This window comes from Camelina sativa, unplaced genomic scaffold (genome assembly GCF_000633955.1).
Source record: "Camelina sativa cultivar DH55 unplaced genomic scaffold, Cs unpScaffold00495, whole genome shotgun sequence".
NCBI lineage: Eukaryota > Viridiplantae > Streptophyta > Magnoliopsida > Brassicales > Brassicaceae > Camelina > Camelina sativa.
In genome coordinates, this window is record NW_010921712.1 from 1 (window position 1) to 20,970 (window position 20,970).

The following is a 20,970-nucleotide window of genomic DNA, read 5'->3' on the forward strand; positions in this document are numbered from 1 at the left end:
TGAATCTGGTGTACAACAGTGTTATTTTTAGTTTTATGGTTTTATTCTTAATTAAAGAAGCCTCGAACTTTTTTTTCCTTTCTGCAAGTTTACTTTTTCAAGTGCAAAATATGCAAGCAATTTTATTTTGAATTATAATAAAACCGTACCATAACCCTCAACCGTATATATGTATACAATTTTAACATCACGCAAGTCTCAAATATACTTAATTTTCGGTGAAACCTTTTAAAGAACAAATTGCAAAAAGAGTGAACCAACCCCTTTCAGCGTACCAACAAAAACAATTGGTAACAAGTTTGTGGTGTTAAAATAAACTAAAAACATTATTTTAGTTAAAATAAACTAAAATCGTTAAAATAAACTAAAAACATTATTTTAGTTTCATTCCCTCAACTTCAAATGAAATACAATTTAAATTCTAAGTTTAAGTTTCAAATCGTTAAAATAAACTAAAAACATTATTTTAGTTTCATTCCCTCCAAATTTTAAAAAAATGGTGAAACATGCAAATTCGAGAAAACAAACTTCAAATAAAACACAAATTAAACTAGACTTTACTAAAAAAAATAATACTCCATCTTTTTCATAAAGAGTGTCATTCTATATTTTTTTTATTTGTTTCACAAAAAATTTCACTTTATATTTCTAATATGATTTTCGATATCAAATCTCTTATTTTACCCTTAAGTCAAACCTCTTTTTATTAAATTTGAATGATTAATTACTCATTAAATAAAGACAAATATGTATAATTCAAGTTTTTCTTAATTTGTCTGCAATATGTCAAAATGACACTCTTTGTGAAACAGATAGAATATAATTTAAATAAAACTTCAAAAATAACATATTCTTGTAGTGAGTTTTTTCTCTAATGACCCACACCTCCTCATAATTTGTTTTTTCAATTTTTGTTTCATACCCTAGAAAAATGAATTTAAAACAAAAAACAGCCCAAAAAATCCCAATTTTGTATGTCTTAGAACATTTTGCTATCAAAATCCCACACTAAATTGCATGTCTTTAGGCTAAAACTAATAACATTGAATTGTTGACAAAAAAAAAAAAAAAACTAATAACATTGAATTCTTTTTAAAATGTAACAGTAATTTGTATGGTATTAAGACTATTAAACTTAGTCATAAATGACATTAAGACATAGTTTTGATAGTTGAATACATATAAAACGTAAATTTGCATTTACAACATTTATATTAACAACCTAACTAACTCATAACCTCTTAGAAATCAGATTCTTATAAATAGCACAGAATAATTTTCACTAACTATAATAATTCAAGTCCCACATAATTTTTAAATTTTACAACGCTATTTTTCATCCAATTTATAGTGTCTCACTTTTTTTTGTCACTTTTATAAAAAGTTGTGAAGAACGGAGACTACAACAATTAGATATTTTCTGACGGTTAATCCTTGGTACAATTTTAAAGATCATTTAGAAGAAGCGAGTAGAGAAGTATGAAGTTTGTGCAACCAAAAGAGATGCACTAAAACTTTTATTTTATCTAAGATATATATATATATAGTAGTAGTATATAGATTACCTTCACCTCTTCAATTCTTTTTATAAAGAAATTAAATTATATTTCTTTGTGTGCCTTCTCATCTTCCATTATCTATCTAGGCTTTTGTATAAATTAAAAACTACAATTTGGTTTACATTTTTCTTGTGATGGGCACATGATTAGCCTATCATTTGGTGTCGAACTAATATCCCCTTTTCTATTTAGCAAGGAAAGAATGGAGGAGGTTTGGTTTGTGTCATGGACTCAGAGAGTATAGAGGCTAATCGATCTGCGGCAGTTGGTTAATGAAGCTTATATATGTTACGTTGCTCCCATCTATATAGCTTTGCTTTTTGTCTTGACAAGTGTTTGATTGTATATCCATCTTCAATACCACTCAAACGTCGGGCAATGATGTTTATGCCGATGGTCTTTGCTTTTGTAATCACACCCGAAGTAGTTAGACCTCCTCTTTTGTTGTAACTTGCAGCTTTAGAATCAACTTATTTTCAATACTTTAAACTCTCATTGTGAAATTACATTAACATTGTTTTTGGTGAAATTTTTTTACTTTTATTTCAAGAAAAGAAAGATTATTAGTGAGTTTGCATTTTTAAAATGGATCTAATGGAAATTGTGGTTCTGAAGCTCTGAATCAGAAAAGCTAAATTCGAGAATGTGAACTCATGATGTGAAACTTCATAGTTTTTTCTCTTAAATTATGTGCAGGTGTAGATATTGGACGAATTGACTTCATTAGTATTGTCTTTTTTTTTTCTCTTCCCAAGTTCTCGTATTTGTGAGTATTTGTTAAAGTTTGAAAAGAATTTGTTATTTTTTCAAAGCAACAAAATAGTAACTGCATAAAATTCAACAACTTTAACCTCTTAAATCATAACTATAATTGAATATTCAGATTTTTTTCAATAAAATTGAATATTCAAAGAAACGTCTCAAATTAACATTGAATATGAGTATTTAATTTTAGCCGTTAGTTGTATTATTTGAAAATCATATATATTTACTACTACTATTTTTCACAAAACAAACATACATGCTCACTACAATTTTTCAGTAAATATAAATAGTTACTAATGAAAATGATGATTAAATAAAGATAGATTTATTAATGAAAAAATAACACATGATAGCTTTGCCTAAGTAAATGTTATTTCTTCTATACTTTGCGTTTTGGCTTATAACATGTGTGTATTTTTAAAACACAAAAATATGTTGTTTGTAAAAAAAAAAAAAGGTGTTCATTGTTTTCAAAATTGGAAACTTCTGTAACTTATATATAAACATTCATTCATTTTTATGGTTCTCTTATATCTGAGATACAATTAATTCCTAGAACTCCATATGAATTATGAAATTTTATCACTTTACGGAACAGAAGATGCAATATTTTAGTTACATTGATAGATTGTTTAAGATTCCTAACCAATTGTATAACATGTTTATGTTATTTTTAAAAAAGTTTTTTTTAACAAATTGGTTAAAATGTTTTTACATGTTAATGTTAACGGAAGGAGTATTTGTTAAAAACATTTTTACTCCCTCCGTTTCATAATAAAATTTTGCCTTTTGCCTTTTGGTAGCTTTATTAACCCCAAATAATTGATGTGATTTACCGTTTTCATACTTAACTGCATCTGGTTACGATCGTAAAAGCATTACACACTATATAGTTTTTTTTTAATAAAAAGAAATTAGGTTATACATATAAATGTGGTTTTGACTCTACTAAGTCGCGTTACTTTGCGTAGTAGGGATTGACTATGAATCGAGCATTATCGATTCAATAATGACAAAAAATAAAACAAAAAATTATCTAGACAAAGAATATGGTTTATAACAAATTATTCGTAGATCGGAAACAATTGATGAAACGCCACACTTTTCCATCAAACACCTCAACCATATGCTAACTTGTCCACGTAACATATGGATGGAAAAATGGCAAAAAGAAATCCCAACAATTTGCCAAATATTTTTTTATGCCTCAACTTCAATAGTCTGTAAATAAAAACCTGAACTATATTTAAATTCAACTTTTCTACCTAAACTATATTTAAATTCAACTTTTCTACCTAAACTATATGAAATATTGTCAATTTCAACATCTGCTGGAACAGTTTTAAGTGAGAGTTTGACGGTACTGAGTTAGACAGCTTGTGGTGTTCACGTGATAGTAGGACTTTGTGAAACGTTATCGTTTTGGTCATTTTTGGGTGTGATGTGGCAAAAAACAAAACCTCGTCATTTTGCATTTGGGGATTAAAATCGACGTCGTTTTGCATTTGGGGATTAAAATCGACATTTTTTGCATATGGGAATGTTGTAGGTAAATCAATATGAAATTTTTGATTGTGGAAATTTTGTCAGTTTGCATAAGGTAATGCAGACTTGTGCTTGCTGGAAATGGGAGATGAGTGGACTCCCATATCGTCATGCATTACGAATCATTGCAACATACAAAATGATGTTGTTTTGTTTCTTCCCACAACACACCCAAAATGATGAAAAACATCGTTTTTACCAAGTCCCAGTACCACTTGGATGATATGGGTCGTCTGACTCAATACCGTTAAACTTTTACGTAACACTGTTCCAACAGATGTTGAAATTGACAACATTTTATATAGTCAACTTAGAAAATTTGAATTCAAATACGGTTGAGGTTGTTATTTGCAATATACTAAAGTTTAGGTATAAAAAAACGTTTGACAATTAGCTGGGATTGATTTTGGCCATTTCCCCAACACATGGATATACTCATATAATTTAATTAAAATAAATTATTTGTTAACATTTACAGCACAAAGATTTCCTTTCTATAAATCAGATGAATATTTTAACACAATTTAGTATGCAATTCACATTAAATTCATTTATCTAAAATTTTGGAAATTTTTTATAACTGAGTTCAGTATTAATCCGCGCATCGCACGGGCAACTTTGTAGTTTCTATATAAATCGTGCAGCTTGGTTGGTTATACGGTTCAGTGGGAGATGATATAAAGACAAGTATTGAAATCCATATGAAAGGATGGACTAGCTCATTCATTTCTCCGGATCCACCTGCATTTCTTTGATCTACGCCATCGGTAGGACTAGAGACGATATTCCAACAACGACGGTGGGCTACGGGAGCGACTGAAGTCCTTTTTAGCAAACAAAGCCCATTGATCAGTTTCCGCCGGAAGATAAAATTCCGACAACTGTTAGCTTATTTTTGGATTCTCATGTGTATAAGGTCAACACCTGAGCTCATTTATTGTCTCTTGCCTGCTTATTGCCTACTCCACAACTCTACCTTATTTCCCAAGGTGTCTTTCATTGGGAAACCAAGTTTCATGAATATAGTTTAGCTTATATTTTTATAAAATTAATTTGAAGAAAAAGTTTAATATTTTCTTACATCTATTTTTTTGTGTGGGATTTAATTAGGGACCTTGTCTAGGCATAATAGTGACACTTGTGGGGATGCATTGTCTCATAAGTCTATGGCAATTCATGAAACTTGGTTTTTCAGTACAATCGTGGTATGTCTCCCAATCACTTTGGAGAATAATAGCCACTAGCAGTTGGTTATTTAGCATTCAAGATATCATACTCAAGCTTCTTGGAATCTCGAAAGTAGGGTTCGTAATCGCTAAAAAGACTATGCCTGATTCCAAATCAGTAGATGGGTCTAAACCATCACAAGGAGAAGATGATGGTCCAAAATCAGACTTACGCAAATTTGAATTTGATAGCTCGTGTCATTTCATTCTCGGCACATTTATTATGATGGTAAATCATGCCGCTCTAGCTGAGTTTTTGGTTCGTCTACTACAGTCGAGTTGTAGTCATGGAGGAGATGGGTCGAGTTTTGCGGAGGCTTGTGGATGTATTATGGTGGTTATGTTGTTCTTTCCATTTCTGAAGGGTTTGTTTGAGCATGGAAAATATGGTATCCCATTGTCTACACTTTGTATAGCTGCCTTTTTAACAATTTTATTTGTTGTTTTCTCGGTAGGAAAGTAGTGTGGCGGCGATATGGTTTGTTTGTTGTGCAACTAGCATATATAACAGGTGGAAATCCACTTAGATCACTGGTTGATCAAAGGTTTATTAATACTCTACACCAGTTCTGGAGTTTAGGTCTCAGGAAATGCAGTTTTTACATGTTAATGCTACAAATCTTATCCGAGGTTCCAACGTATTGAGGAAGAGCCATCCGTTTACGAAGTTTAAAATTTACTTTCGAAAAATTAGAATATGTATTCTATAAGTTTACATATTCTTAAATTTTTATTTAAATTAAATTAGAATAAATTAGAAAATGTATTCTATAAGAATGTTAAAAGACATATTCTTAAATTTTTTTCAGATTATGTGAAAATTAGAAAGTACATTATGATGTAATTTGGAACACTTAAAATAGGAAACTGAATATTTCTGAGTCTTTTTAGTTTTCGTCTTTATGCTTGAGAATATAGGATAGTCATAGACCAAACAACGCTTTGTAGGAATTAGGATACAAAAACAAATAACCAAAAAAAAAGAGAGAGTTAACTTCTAAATTCTAGCCAATCCGAATTCAAAAGAATCAACGACGACTATATGAGAATTGGCCAACGGATGTCGATAAGTTTCTCCAAAACAGACTAAAATCTAAAAACACACGTCTACTAGCTCAGATTTTCTCTTTGTACTAGTAAAGGTACATTATTACATAAACACAGTTGCGTCTACAAATTCAAGACAGAAAAAACATAACACATAACGATAACAACGTAATTAAAACACAGTAGCTAGGCTATACAAATTCCCCCAAAAAAAAAAAAACACAAACAAAAACATAGCAATAGCAAACAAATACATAATAACACTTGGAAGTTGGAACTGAGTCACCGTATCTCATACGTCCCTAACCCAAATTAAGCAACATTTCTGGTAACGTCTTGAATAAACTTTTGCAAAGCCAAATGCGAAGATCCACCGTCCATTAACGCAACACGACACTTCTCAGCCATCTCCGTCACTCTTTTCCTGACATCACTGTCCTGCTCCATCACACACCTGGTCGCTCTCTCTATATCCTCCGCCGTAACCGTCTCCATCTCACTGACCATCAACAAATCTCCTCTAATGCACTTCCGTGTCTCCACCGCGAGTCCCAGCTCTTCCACCATCTCGAACGCGTTCACCTTCTGTTCCGCGTAAAGCGGCCACGTCACCATCGGAACACCGAACCACAAGCTCTCAAGCATAGAGTTCCACCCGCAGTGAGTGACGAATCCTCCTATCGCCGGTTTCGCTAGCACTGCCGCTTGTGGTGCCCATCCGATCACTTTCCCTCTATCCGACGTCCGGTTCAAGAACCCCTCCGGAAGAACCTCCTCCAAATCAGTGAAATCTCCGGGACGGTCCGTCCTTATATTCGGAGACGTACGACGGAGTGACCAAAGAAACCTATGACCGCTTCGGTCTAGTGCTACAGCTACCTCTCTAGTTTGTTCCTCAGTGAAACCTCCCATGCTCCCAAAACAGAGAAACACAACAGACTTATCCTGTTGCTCATCAAGCCAACTCAAAATCTCCGATCCCTTCTCGTCCTCATCGACAGAACCGTTTTCAAGATCCAACACTGGTCCAACTGGATAAACGTGAGGAAGATCACCATCACCACCTTCGAACATTTTCAAAGCGTGAGGTTCCAGCTCAGCAACAGTATTTACCAAAATACCCTTCATTTTCCGAAATGATCTAGCAAGAGCTAAAAAAAAAGGTAACAACTCCTTTGAACTGATGATATGAGGGAGACACTTCACAGGATAAGGACGAGTCAGACACGGAAACACCAACTCGTCCACGGACTCATCCAAATCACTGACGTCATACTTCTTCTCATCGTACATTTCCTGAACGTGAAGAGTGATTCCAAGAAACGTAGCGTTTGATGTGTAGATCATGTAACACGGAACTCCGAATCCGTCGGCTACATCGATCATCGAGGAACAGAACATGTCCACCACGAACCCTGCCAGCTTTCTTGTTGGATCTTGAATGCTCGTTATTGAGGATATCTTGATATCAATCATATCAATGATTGATGATCTGATTTACGATATGATTGAGTAAGTTAAGGTTGTAATTATAGATAGTCGTATATATTAGCATTCATTGTAATGTGATACTCTAGCTCCTATCCCTTGTATAAATACAGATCCTCTCAATGTAATAAGATATCACTTCTACAAACTCTATATGGTATCAGAGCCTTACGGTCTCTAAAGCTTTTCTTTTACGGAAAAAAAAAAAAAAATCTCTTCTCTCCTTTTTGTTTTTCTTCTTCGAGGTTCATCACCTAACTGCATCTCTCACTTGAGACTTTTGTCTCTCGATGTAGACCTGAGATGGCTCTAGATCAGCGTTCGGTGGTTGTTTAACGACGGAGATAGCTTCGTAACGGAGACGATCTTGAGACTTTAAAGTGAGTGATGCGATATAAGTGGTTACATCGCCGACGTCGTTTCTAGGAGGGATGATGATGAAGGTGATTGAGAGACGATCGTCTCTACTGATGAGTTGCTTAGCTAGCTTTACGGTTGGCCGGAGGTGGCCGATACCTGGTGAAGGTATGAACACAAGCTCGATCTTTGTCATTACTGTTTTTTGGAATCTTCGTTGATAGGTACAATTTGACAAAAGGTAGTGGGTTTTATATAATAAAATGGAAGTTGTTTGTTGGGTCACGTAGTCTGGCCCATTAATTATATTGGGCCAAGAAAACCTTAAAATAGATTATGGTATTGGTAGGGTAGCCGCCGGAAGTAAAACCCTAATCTTCAGATGAGTTTCTTTTTTGTGTTTCTGTGTTGTGTATTTATATGGTTTTTAGTGACGATCGTCTTCATCAATTCATAGGATCTTTCTCTCATTTCTCTTTGTCTGTTTGCTGTAGTTGTTTGGTTTTTAGGGTTTATTGAAAGAGGTTAGTGATGTTTTTGAATGGGTGTGGGAAAGGGGTAAGGATGATATGGTGATGACAAAAGTGTATTTTATGGACTAGAGTTTCAGATCTGGGATTCTTCTCCCAGTAGTTGAAGATTAACCCTTGGCTGTCTGAATATTATCAAACCCCCTTCTTTCATTCCAGTATCTTGTCTTTTTTTTTTTAAATCCATTATTGAATACAGTTCTGTTTTGAAGGTTTATGGATTGGATTGGATGTGTTTATTCATGTTTTTGTTTGGGGTATGAAAAAGCTTATGATGATAAAAAACAATTATCTTAGCGGATTTCAGTGAGGTTCTTTGAATCTGTGATCTGAATTTGTTACACACACTGAGGCTTTGTATTTCTTACCATGTTTTTGTTTTGGTTTGGTTGGATTGTTGATATGATTGTTTTGATGGTGATGCAATGATGAGAGAAAAGCACGAAGAGTGTGAGAAGAGCAGTGGGTTATACCGTGAGCTCTCCTAATTAAACGACTTCTCCTTCCACTGAGCATTTTCCTTAATTTTGGTTTTTCCTAATTGATGAAAGTTTTTTTGTTTGTTGGGTTTGGTTTTAAGGCGTCCATTACCAATTCTGAGGGATAAATACAATTCCTTCAGGTATAATGGCTTGTGACGCTATAGTTGTTGTGGTATATCCTGATCATCTTGCCTTTTCCTCTGCTTTTTGATCCTGGAAATGCCTCGTATATTTTATATCAGTCACATTGGACTTTGTTTTCCCTTTTTGTTTATCCCGGAAGGGGATGCGTTATTAAATCATAAAAATGAGTAATTTGATTGTGGGCAGATGGTAGTGGCCCTGTTCTTTTTCGTGTTGCTGGATCAGCGACTGCGACACGTTAAAACGACAACAATATCAAAAATCAAAACGACAACGGCAGTGGCAAGGTGATGACGCGGACGTGTTTATTAGAGAGAGAAAAAGTGTCGCGGGGGAGAGAGAAGAATCGCCGGATTTTCCAGCGACTGTTGCGACATCTCATTTCAACAACACAGCGACTCTTGTTTACAACGGCAGCGATGCTTCTTCATAACAATGACGATTTTCCTTGTTTATTTTTCTGTCGCAGTCACTCCTCCAGCGACTTGAAAAAGAACAGGGCTAGTATCAGTTTTTTTACTCTGCTGAATTATTGAATAGCTTCTACTGACAGTCAATTGTCATATGGCTACTTGCAGCCAAAGGCATGTGCTAGTTCAAGAGTTCAAAAGATGTTATCCTTCTGGTTGAACAACATTGCGGGATATAACATAGTTGTGGTGACCAAAATAGACCTGAGATCGATGAGAGAGACCATTGTTTTTAGAGAATCTTTCGTCGAAGTTGTCTTTCTTGCAGTTATATATAACGCTTTAATGATGCAAAAGCATTAATGGAATTCAATGCGAGTTACTACTTCATTCAACAAGTACTGTCTAATCATGGCCTTGCTAATTCCTTTAATTTCATAGTTTCGTCTCGAAGGAATTTAAAGTTTAAACAGTTAGCACACGTAGCTACACTATTGACCCTCTTCCCAGTATAAATCGAGCTGTAGTCTTAACAATGCACTCTTATCTAATCTCATAAGTTAAGAGGTTCTTAAACAATCTGGTAGTTTAGTGATGAACATGGTTCGGGATTGGTTTAGAAGTGGACACAAATGGAAATCAACTACTTGTTTGGACATTGCTGGCTTTCTCAATCACGTAAAGTGTATATTCCTCTAAGCATCTCATCAACAATGCTCTGTCTTTTACATAGGTCATGAGAAAATTGGATAGTACACTAACCATAACCCACCGGTTAAAACAAACGTCTCTGGTATGGTATGCTGCAAACTCATTAGTCCTAACCCACGTTAAACGAGCACGCGGAATAGCTTTGCTTCGAACTAGTCTTGTTTCTCGGATATTTTGAACAACTGAGATATTTATGCCTCGGCGAAATGAAAACGTGTTCTAAAATGAGAGCCACACAAAGTAACTAAAGAATCAAACCATAACTCCGAACTGTACGGTCAACCACATTAGGACAGAAAAGTATCTAACGACAAGAGATTCACACGTGCCATAGATACCCCCACGTGTTGGACACCAAACAGAATAAAAACAGAGCAAAACCTTTCTTCTCTGTTCTTTCTCATCTCCTTGCCACTGGACTCAACTCACTCACACACCCTTGTAACGCTTCTATCTTTGAACCCTAACTCACATACTATTTTTACACGTTTATTTTCTAGTGAGTGCTTCTCTTCTAACCTCCATTGAATCTCACACGCACACGAAAAAAAAAAAAAACATGAACCAAAAATGTTTCTACAGTGTTACGATCTAAATCATCTGTGTTTATCTAATGATCTCTCTATGCTGCAGGAGTTTTAGGGTGTGTCTGTCTTAGAAGAAATATGGAGGCTCAATGTGACTATTGTGGAACCGAAAAAGCATTAATATACTGCAAATCCGATTCGGCTAAACTTTGCATAAACTGTGACGTTAATGTACACTCAGCGAATCCTCTGTTTCAAAGACACACGCGATCTTTGCTCCGCGAGAAATGTTTCTTGCAGCCCACGGTAATCCATTGTCCGAACGAGAAGGTTTCTCTTTGCCAAGGATGTCATTGGACCGCAAGTAACTGCAATTGTTTAGGACACAGACTTCAGAATCTCAACCCTTACTCTGGTTGTCCTTCTCCATCAGATTTCACCAAGATCTGGTCTTCGGTTATAGAACCTACGGCCTCGAATTGGGTTTCTCCATTTGATGATAGCATCAAAATAAATGAGTTAGTCGATTGGGATGGTTTATCTACTCCTACACAGACTCAGAATCTCAAAGACCATTCTTCTATCTTTTTCATGGAATCTAGTCTTCCTAAAGTGATAGAGGAGGAGGTAACGTCTTGCTAAAGTAATCTGTCAAAATGTTAAATTATGACAAAAGAACACAACTTTTTTTTTTCATGTTGTTTATGTATATTCCATCTATTATGCAGGAATGTTCTGGTTTAGATCTATGCGAAGGGATTAACTTAGATGATGCACCCTTGAATTTTAACGCAAGCAATGATATTATTGGATGTTCATCACCTGATCAAACCAAGTGTTACAAGTACGAGGGTTCATATAAGGAAGATAATAAAACTGGCCTCTCTCCTCTTTTTCTCCCTGCTTTATCCGGCGGGAATGTTGTTCCGAGCATGTCGCTTTCGATGACCAACATCACAGGAGAAAGCAGCCCCACTGATTATCAAGATTGCGGGATTTCGCCAGGGTTTCTGATCGGAGATTCTCCATGGGAATCCAATGTTGAAGTTACTTATAATCCAAAATCAAGGGACGAGGCTAAAAAGAGATACAAACAAAATAAGTCAAGGCGCATGTAAGTATCAGAAACAGAGTCAAGGTTCATGCTTCGGCATATATAACAGAATAGGAGTCAGGGTCATGCTTTTGAAACATAATCTCTGAAGATAAATTTTGATATTTTGTGGTACGTTTTTTTGTTTTGGTAGGTTTGGGAAGCAAATACGATATGCATCACGCAAAGCGAGAGCCGATACTAGAAAGCGGGTGAAAGGAAGATTTGTGAAAGCTGGAGAAAATTTTGAGTATGATGCATCAATGGTGATGTGATCTGGTGATGCTTCGCTTCGAAGAAGTGTCAAGTAAAGAAAAAATCTCACTCCACCCAAGAGATTAATAACAGTTTCTTGCTGGATAAGTAACACAGAAAAAAAAATTCTCGTATTGAGAAGAAACTACAAGATCAAACTATAAAACCCTGAAATCACCACAAATGGTGATACCAAATGGAGACAAAAAAAAAATTCCTCAAAGTTTATATTTTACTAGGGAGTTTCCTCTGTTTTCTATGCGACCAAAGAACCTACCGGTCACAGCGACGAGAACGATCAGACCGAATCAAGAAACCAAACAAAAGTATCAAGAAACCAAACAAGAGTCATTGACTTTTTTTTTTTTTTTTTCGACAAATCAAATATATTATATCATAAAGAGTTTTACATGATACATGAATCACTCATACACAACCATTGACGCAAATATAGGAAATTGAACACAATTTCGATGAAAGAGTGGAAGTGATCCTGCTTTACAATAAAGCATTACAGGCTAACAGATAAAAATCTGTTATGTCCCCTTCGCATACTCGTAATTGGCTATCATCTTATAGATGAAACTCCAAAATGCTTTTCGCATTACTTTTGTTAAAGGAAAAAACTGAAGAGTTGCTTGGAGTGATTCTGAATCTTGTATTCTGAAACTCAAAAAACGATATGTTTGAAATGCCTAACGCATCGTTGCTGATTATTGACCATGATTTTTCTTCTCAAAGAAGTAGAAATTCCCGACCAAGGGAAAGAGAAATCATCATCATCATAGTCACTCACCACCATTTTCCTTCCCATCACGCTCGTGTCTTGTTTTGGATAATACGAAGGACATAGCAATTGAATAAACCAACGAACCAGTTCTAGTAAAAGAAAGGCTTTCAACCGGGGAAAGTTATCACCATCATCATCATAGAAAATCATCGCCTTCATTTTAGAACGATACACTCCACATCCCATGTAATCAATCAACAAAATAAAATATTCCAGCCAAGGTAACGGGAAAACATCACCATCATAAGACAATGTTAACGTCACAAGAAAAACATTAACACATCTATCACAAGAGTACACATCCCCAAATCTTACACATATAAGGATAATTAATCCCAACTCAGTGTGAGGGACATACCCACATCTATTTTGGATTCTGATTTCATCAAGCAGACTGATTCCTCCTTTGATTCCAGGATCAAAAACCCATGTCAAAACTCCATACCTTTGGGTAAGAGAACATTCACCGGTTGAAACCCGGAAATTCCACCGGCAGTGATCGAGCACACCGGAAAAAAACTTTCTACAAAGAAAGACATCACAATTCCTTCGAATCGACACTATGTGAAAGGAGCGACAATGGAGATGAGATGAATCCCTCATATTGATTAGTGAAATCTCAACGATTTGATAGATAATCCAAATCAAGGATCGATCTGATGGAGTGACCATAGTCTGATTTGGAAATGACGGACTCAGTCCATGAAACACCATTGTCGTGAAGAGGCAAGTTGCGTGGGTTTGATAATATTGATTTGCCAGTTTTAGTTACTGAAATTTTAAAACTGTGCGGTAATTAGGAGATGTTAAAGCAACTGTATAAAGAAAACAACGATGGCCGACGCCGGAGAAGCCGACGCCGGGCAGAAAAAGTGGAGAAGGAGGGTTTTGCTGTGAAACGGTGGTTTGGGGAAATCGCCTATGGCGAGAGGAAAACCAATGAAACAAAATAAAAAAAATTAGTTTTTACAAGAGTCATTGACTAGTTCTTACATACAGTTCTTTAATCTCAATTAAATGTTAATAATAGAAAAAATTGTGTCTTCTTTGTGTTTTGGACCATTCTCTCTACTTTTCCATTTCACTTGAATGTAACCTGTAACGTTTTATTGTTTTCTTATTTAAGAAAAATAAAGCCAAAGAATAAAGGCAGATTATGTTAGCCATAGATTCTTGATTTTTTAAAGCTTACTATTGGGACCGCATCATTGTTACTATATTTGTCTTAACTTTTTCTATGTGTTTTATGACTAGCTAAAGCAAGTTCTTTCGAGAAAGTGGTGATGCAACCAAAAAACAAACTTAGAAATTGATTAAGAATGATTGAGCAATTTCTTAACTTTTAAACCTTAAGAATGTAATTTCCCAACAATTTCTTTAAAAAAAAGTTATTACATAAACCCTGTCAAGATTTAATCTCAATTACTAGAGAACAAAAAAAATTAGAGAAAAGCAAAGGGGACTTTGTGATCAGTACTATCTTCTTCACCTCGTGCCATTGTCCTTAGTTCCGGTAAAACGACATTAAAATTATCTCCGACAAGGAAACGACGAGTTAACTTCCGGCAGGTCGAGCAGATCACGCTCCGGAGATGTCTTCGAGCAAGAAAATTAGCAGAATGGACCCATGTATCACAATTCCTACAAAGAAAAGCCGCGTCTGCCTCACAATACACGGCTGCGTTCTCGTCGCAAAGCTCACATCTCACCTGAGCATTGGGACTATCCGAGCAGTGTCTCCGGCATCCTCCGTCGTCGCTTCTTCTCTCTTCTTCTTTCTCAACTCCTTTGCACATCTTTTACTCTCTCTTTCTCTTTGTGTCTCTTGTGTTGATGAAGTCTTGAAGGTTTAGAGGTTTATAGGAATGATTGTTATTTAAAGAAAATGGATATTCTGGATTATGTCATTAAACATGTTATACAGGTGGCATAGATTTGACCTATTGATTTGATGTAATTTGTTTCTAGAGGACCAATATTATATTGTCAATCATTTTAGTTATTTTTCCATCCACCAGACGATCTCTCGTCCTCATGTTTAGATACACAAGTTTCCAGTGGTTGACTCTTTGGATCTCAAATCACAGTCACACCTTCTAGAACGAATCATTGTATTTTCGTGGTCTATAGAATTTCATTAATGATTAAACAACACATATTGTTTTTAAACCATACAATATTTTTTTTATGTTATTTGGGTGACAGGGGGTGCCACTCATTCTCTTAACTAGTTGGTCGTTTAGTCTTGAGAATTCATGACCGAAAAGAGTGGTTAGAGAATCAATAACCCACTGATTACAACATAACATTAAAAAAATGTGGAACTATGTGACCATTTAAGAAATAGATTGAGAGTGACAGTCTTTACAACTGCGTAATTGGATTTCCTCGGATCATTTTGCCTATATGGTGAGTTGGTGACTGGTTAAGTACTTCAGTTCTGTGTATATTTGCAATGCATAGTAACATAGTTCATGATTTTTTTTAACTAGTTTTTTTTTCTATTAAAAATGATTAATGTAATTAAATTCCATTTTCAGTTTTGTGAATATTTGTTTAATTTTATTCGATAAAAAATGTTGGTCAATTTTCTTCTTCAAAATATCATGAACTTGACTTTAATAGCGTAACAAATGTTAATTGTTAACCGTTTAAAAAAATTGACATAAAACATTTGTTAATTTTCCTCAAAAGCATAATGAGTCTAAATTTCATCAGTACTCAAAACTGTTATGTTGTCCAAGTAGGATATATTAAATCCCCAACATTGAGGGATGAATCAAATGTTTAAAATCGGAAACAAATAGTCAAGAGAATGTGATCAAGTTCTATTCTCCTTATCGTATTGCTTTTATATTTTACCATATTTGTGACAATATTGTATATAACAAGTATTTGCATTAAGATGATGCAAATATATATGAAAGTATATAAAATAATAAGCGAATAAAAACTAAATTTCAATAAGAAAAATATTTTTAAGAATGATTTTTTAAAATATATTAAATACTGACAATATATATATATATTTGACAAGATTGTGATATTACACAAGTGTACGACTGATTCCTTTGAAATTAGTTATTCTGCACATATATAGAACAATTGAACTATACAAAAAGATGTCTTGCATCAATTACTTTGTGTCAACAAATTATTACTAGTTGATTTTTGCTTATCTATATATACATTTTTGAAGTACATTTTGGGTTTTACCCTTTTAGTTTTGCTTATTTACAAAATTAATCCTTAAAAGATTTCCAAAAATAACATTACTTCAGATTTTGTTTCCTAAATAATTTACATTTCATTCCAAATTAAAAAATAACATAAATCAATATAGAAACATAAAATATGATATATTTAACCACACTTTCTATTGTGTTTTGAACATCATCTATCTCCGAATCATGTACAAACAAACAACAAAATTTGATTCCCATTTTGTTTTCTAAAACTTGTGAGCTTTGATTCTTAACGTAAGAAGAACTTCGATTGACATTTATTTAAATATTATAATTAACAGATATAAACTTAATAAATATTAAAATATTACGAATATGTAAAATTAAAAATTTTAAAATACTATATAATGTGGTTATAATGTGGATGATTTATAAAAAGGACATGTTTTTGGAATTAATAAAATATTATTAAATTTGTGCTAACACGGATTAAATTCTTATTTTATTATTTGTCAAAACTACTAATATTAGAGTATTTGACATATAAAATCAAGTTAACTTAACTAAGAATGTGTAAAATAATTAAATCATTAGGAACAGTGTGACTTAATCACAGCGTATAAATTACTTATTATGCATTTGAATCTCAAACACTAAACAAAACAAACTAAATATAACAAACAAATGGTCATGAAGTGTATTACGAGTGAAAAAATGAATATAAACATTTAACTGCACAACAACCAAATATTTAGTTATTCCTCTTTGCAAAACATCCAATATTTAACAAATATTATAATATAAAATATTAATTATAATAAAAATTATATGTCTGCGTACTAGCAGATTAAAATCTAGTATAAATTATTACTAGTTGATTCAAAATATCTAATTTACATCAATTACAACAATTAATGTTGATATTGATTACTAGATATCGCTTCATTAAATATTGATATATATATATATATATATATATATTAATTTACATCATTGTGATACAAATATGAATTTACATTAATTAGATAACTGATGCAATATTAAAAGTAATATTAATAAACTGGTGCAAACTTTACATCATTGTTTTTTTACAAATAATATAAACCTATCATTTTTGTAACTAATACATATTAATATTGATTAGACACCACTACAAATATTTATTTCAGCCAATGCATATATTTGCATCAGCACTTGAGTGGCTTACATAAATGATGCAAAACTATAGTCATTTGAACCAAATTACAAAGATTTGAAGCAATGAAATTCTTCAAGCAGTTTTATGATATCTATATATACATTTTTTAAGTACATTTTGGGTTTAACCCTTATACTTATGATTATTTACAAATTTAATCCTTAGAAAACTGCAAAGAAAAATAATAACTAAAAATTTGGCAAATCAAAATCTATTATACGATACTACAATTTAAAACTAGCATTGAAGATAATTGATTAAATGATTTATAATCGTTAAAAGTGTCTTAAATATAAGGTAAGTTAATATCTTAGATTTGCCAAAAACAGAAAATGTACCGATACGCTAATCAAAAATGATCTTAATAAAAGCATAATCACTTATTCACCTATTATAAAAGATTTTTACATTTCAATATCGTGTGAAAGATCTTCTAAACTTCCTCATCAAGATATATATGTGAATCTTAATTGTAAAACCCTACCAACTTACGTATACTATAAGTTTTGGCCGATAAAAAGGTTTACTATTATTTCTTATACTCGGGTGAGATATTGTTAGTCTAGGTTTTGGCTCCTCGAGCATTAGATGACTCAAATGCATCTTCGGTGATGAAAGTGGAGAGAAATAACAAATGTTGAATGACGGAGGAGGTTTGGTGACCGTGAAGGTCTGCCTCTTCATCTCACTGACTGATTTTGAGTTCCCCTATGCAATAATAGCAAACGACATAAATTAAAGAGAGTCGAGGACAATCGGTTGAGTAAAGTTACTTGGTTTCATATTAGATTCAAATGAAACTACAATCAAAGTTTAGCATGGAAGAGGAAGATTTGATATTGATGAAGAGGAAAGTAATTGAGATTTTTGGAATCTACAAATTGCAGAGGGATTGATGAGGACAAAAAGGCACCACTTCTTTGAGCTGAAAACTTTGGTTTCCATATTATTTTCAAACTAATCTTATAAACATTTTATATATATTATGAACAAAGTAATACATAATTTTAATGTGTGTTTGAAGATTGGATATATACTAGGTAAAAAAATAATTTATTTAGTTATAAATTACATTAAACCAAAATTAATTTATTTACCAAAAATATAAAGATTATTTTTGTATGTGGAATAAGATGTGGTTTTCCGTTCCTATATAATATAATTTTATTTCTATTATATTATACTTGAGTCTATTTGGTTGTCAATTGGTTTAGTTCGGTTATTTAGTTGAACTGTTTTTAGCTTAATTATGTATCAAATATAAAAAAATTTAAACTTTTACATTTTTAAATATTATTATTGATATCAACTTAATAAGAACTTTAAAATATTATGAATATGTAAACTTATAAAAAGTTTAAATTTTATAGAATGTGGTTATATGGCCAAATAGGTTATAAACAGAACATGTTTGAAATAAAATTATTAGAAATTTAAATATCATTGACTTGATACTAAAATACGGGTTAAAACCTCATTTTATTCTTTGGTCAACATTGTGAATCTATTTCACATATCAAATCAAACTGATTTTTAAGTTTTAACTAATATTGTGTAACATAATTAAAAAGCATTAGCAAAATTGTGACTTAATGAGACAATAGCTTATAAATTACTTATTATTTGTTATGATAATTAACAATATAAATACAATCTCAAACTCTAAACAAAACAAACTACATATTACAAACAAAAATAAATTGAAATTTTATTTTTTTTAACAAAAAACTATTCCGCGGTGTACCGCAGGTTAAAATCTAGTTCTTCATACATATGCCATTACCGTTTGACAAAAGAAAAAACATATGTCATTGCCTTTGATAACCGTCGCCGTTAGCTTTTCCATATAATTACATGCCTATGGCTTGTCTAGTAATGTTGCAGAGAAAGTTATCAGCAATGAAATTTTGGATATTTTATAATCAAAATTTTTTAGGGTATCTATAAATACATTTTCCAAGTATATTTTTTGAAAAAAACTTAAAATTGGAACATATTTACAAGGAATGCTATTGACATTTAATATATTAAGCTTATAATTTATAAAATAAAATTTAAAACCAAGATTTTGGTCTAAGAAAAAATATCTAAAATATCTCGTTAATCAATCAATTGCGGATTACCATATCTCATTAAATATTGATTTTGGCAAATTCCTAAAAATATCTCTTTAATTCATTACAATATTTAATGCTAACAATAATGATATTTGTAAATCACACACAAACCTTTACGTCACAATATGTATTCCTCCGTTTTATCTTCAAAAAATGGAAAAAAGAAAAAATGCATATTTCATAGCTTATTTAATTCTGAATCATACGTTAACAATTCCAAAATTAAAAGATATATTGTATACTTGATCAGCAAGATGTTCGGTACTCACCCACCCAAAATCCTATAGTATTCTCAAAACTCTATAAATACTCTTCACCACACCAGCATCATCTAAACTCACCAAAGTCGATAAACGTTTCTCTATATCATAAGCATACCTAACTTTTGCATTTTTTTGTTACTAGATTGTTTAGCTTACAAATCATCATTCAGCTAGATTTTTTTTCTTTAATTCCTAGTGAAACAAGAAGACATGTACGCATAAGAATTTGGAGAATGCATGTTTTATGCTTAATTGTTGTGATATGATGTTTCTGTTTACCTTTTAGCATATGGTTGTTTATTTGAACGAAACATTGTAGTCGGGTGTGTCTCTTTAAACTGGTTATATATATGGTGCTGAAATATATGAAGTGTGAAATTAAAATCTTAAATCATAAATTTTAAATTATCATTAACTGTTAAAATAAGGGTTAGTTCATTATTTTGTTAACACAATCAACATTAGAATAATAGGCATACGTAATTGAGTTTATTAAATTAAGATTACGTAAAAAACAATTTGTAATACTATATACCACATGTTATATCCTAAATTTAGCAATTTAAAATTAAAATATAATAATATAATCTCACAACACAAAACAAAATTAATAAACAAACACAATTTAAATTTTAAATCTTTTACTTTAAAAAATTGTCTGGTAGTGTACAGTAGTAGTTCTTATATTTTAAACCGGTAAACCTCAAACATAGTAATTATAAGCTAAATAATATATAAATACAGTATAAGGGATATATATTTAAAATATACAAACTATTATTTATATATATTAGTTAATTTTTTTAAATAAATAACATTTACTTTAAAAATATAGTTATGCGATGTACCGCTGATTAAAATTTGAAAAAAAAATGAGGTATTTTTGAAAAAATAGTAATCAAATGATATATGTTTGGGTTTTTTTTCCGTAAGTTAAGAGCATCGTTACTAAAGGAACGTGGTCAAGTTTCTTTAATAAAAAGAAAAAAATATTATTTTAATTATTTCTATATATTAATGATTTTTTATCAATAATAACCATCTTTATTGAGAGATGCTAATTTAAAGGATTCTTTAGAAAAATACATATAATAATGAAAAAAAAAAATAAAAAAAAGAACAAGGGATGAAGTGACCTTAGTGCAGTGGCAGAAGGTAAGTCCATTTGTAGAAGGCACCATCACACCCAGGATCGAGTCCCGGCTCCTATGAATGTAGGAATTTGACTAATGGACCGGCGAGTCGTGGTCCAATAGTTGACAAAAAAAAAAAAAAAAA

General features: G+C 32.4%; 4 protein-coding genes, 1 long non-coding RNA gene and 1 pseudogene across 5 annotated transcripts; 3 read left to right on the plus strand and 3 right to left on the minus strand.

Moving 5' to 3' along the window:
• Positions 1-4,513: 4,513 nt before the first annotated feature.
• LOC109131541 lies at positions 4,514-5,558 on the plus strand (annotated as a pseudogene).
• Positions 5,559-6,251: 693 nt separating this feature from the next.
• Positions 6,252-8,212, minus strand: LOC104773216 (UDP-glycosyltransferase 71B5-like). Its single transcript, XM_019242601.1, has 2 exons — positions 7,890-8,212; positions 6,252-7,603 (listed from the first exon to the last, which is right to left on the minus strand). Exons 1-2 carry the CDS (start codon positions 8,181-8,183, stop codon positions 6,455-6,457), a joined length of 1,443 nt encoding a protein of 480 aa, XP_019098146.1. The 5' UTR covers positions 8,184-8,212; the 3' UTR covers positions 6,252-6,454.
• An 85-nt stretch (positions 8,213-8,297) lies between these two features.
• LOC104773217 lies at positions 8,298-9,943 on the plus strand. Its single transcript, XR_002037142.1, has 2 exons — positions 8,298-8,991; positions 9,098-9,943. It is a non-coding gene; the product is annotated as an uncharacterized LOC104773217 (long non-coding RNA).
• Positions 9,944-10,911: 968 nt separating this feature from the next.
• On the plus strand, positions 10,912-12,467 carry LOC104773218 (putative zinc finger protein CONSTANS-LIKE 11). Its single transcript, XM_019242609.1, has 3 exons — positions 10,912-11,418; positions 11,520-11,905; positions 12,039-12,467. The coding sequence occupies exons 1-3, from the start codon at positions 10,930-10,932 to the stop codon at positions 12,157-12,159; spliced, it is 996 nt and encodes a 331-aa protein (XP_019098154.1). The 5' UTR covers positions 10,912-10,929; the 3' UTR covers positions 12,160-12,467.
• A 342-nt stretch (positions 12,468-12,809) lies between these two features.
• LOC104773229 lies at positions 12,810-13,843 on the minus strand. Its single transcript, XM_019242602.1, has one exon. The coding sequence runs from the start codon at positions 13,641-13,643 to the stop codon at positions 12,810-12,812; it is 834 nt and encodes a 277-aa protein (XP_019098147.1). The 5' UTR covers positions 13,644-13,843.
• A 399-nt stretch (positions 13,844-14,242) lies between these two features.
• On the minus strand, positions 14,243-14,774 carry LOC104773219 (B-box domain protein 30-like). The gene has a single exon (XM_010497802.1). It carries the CDS (start codon positions 14,723-14,725, stop codon positions 14,372-14,374), a length of 354 nt encoding a protein of 117 aa, XP_010496104.1. The 5' UTR covers positions 14,726-14,774; the 3' UTR covers positions 14,243-14,371.
• Positions 14,775-20,970: the final 6,196 nt, after the last annotated feature.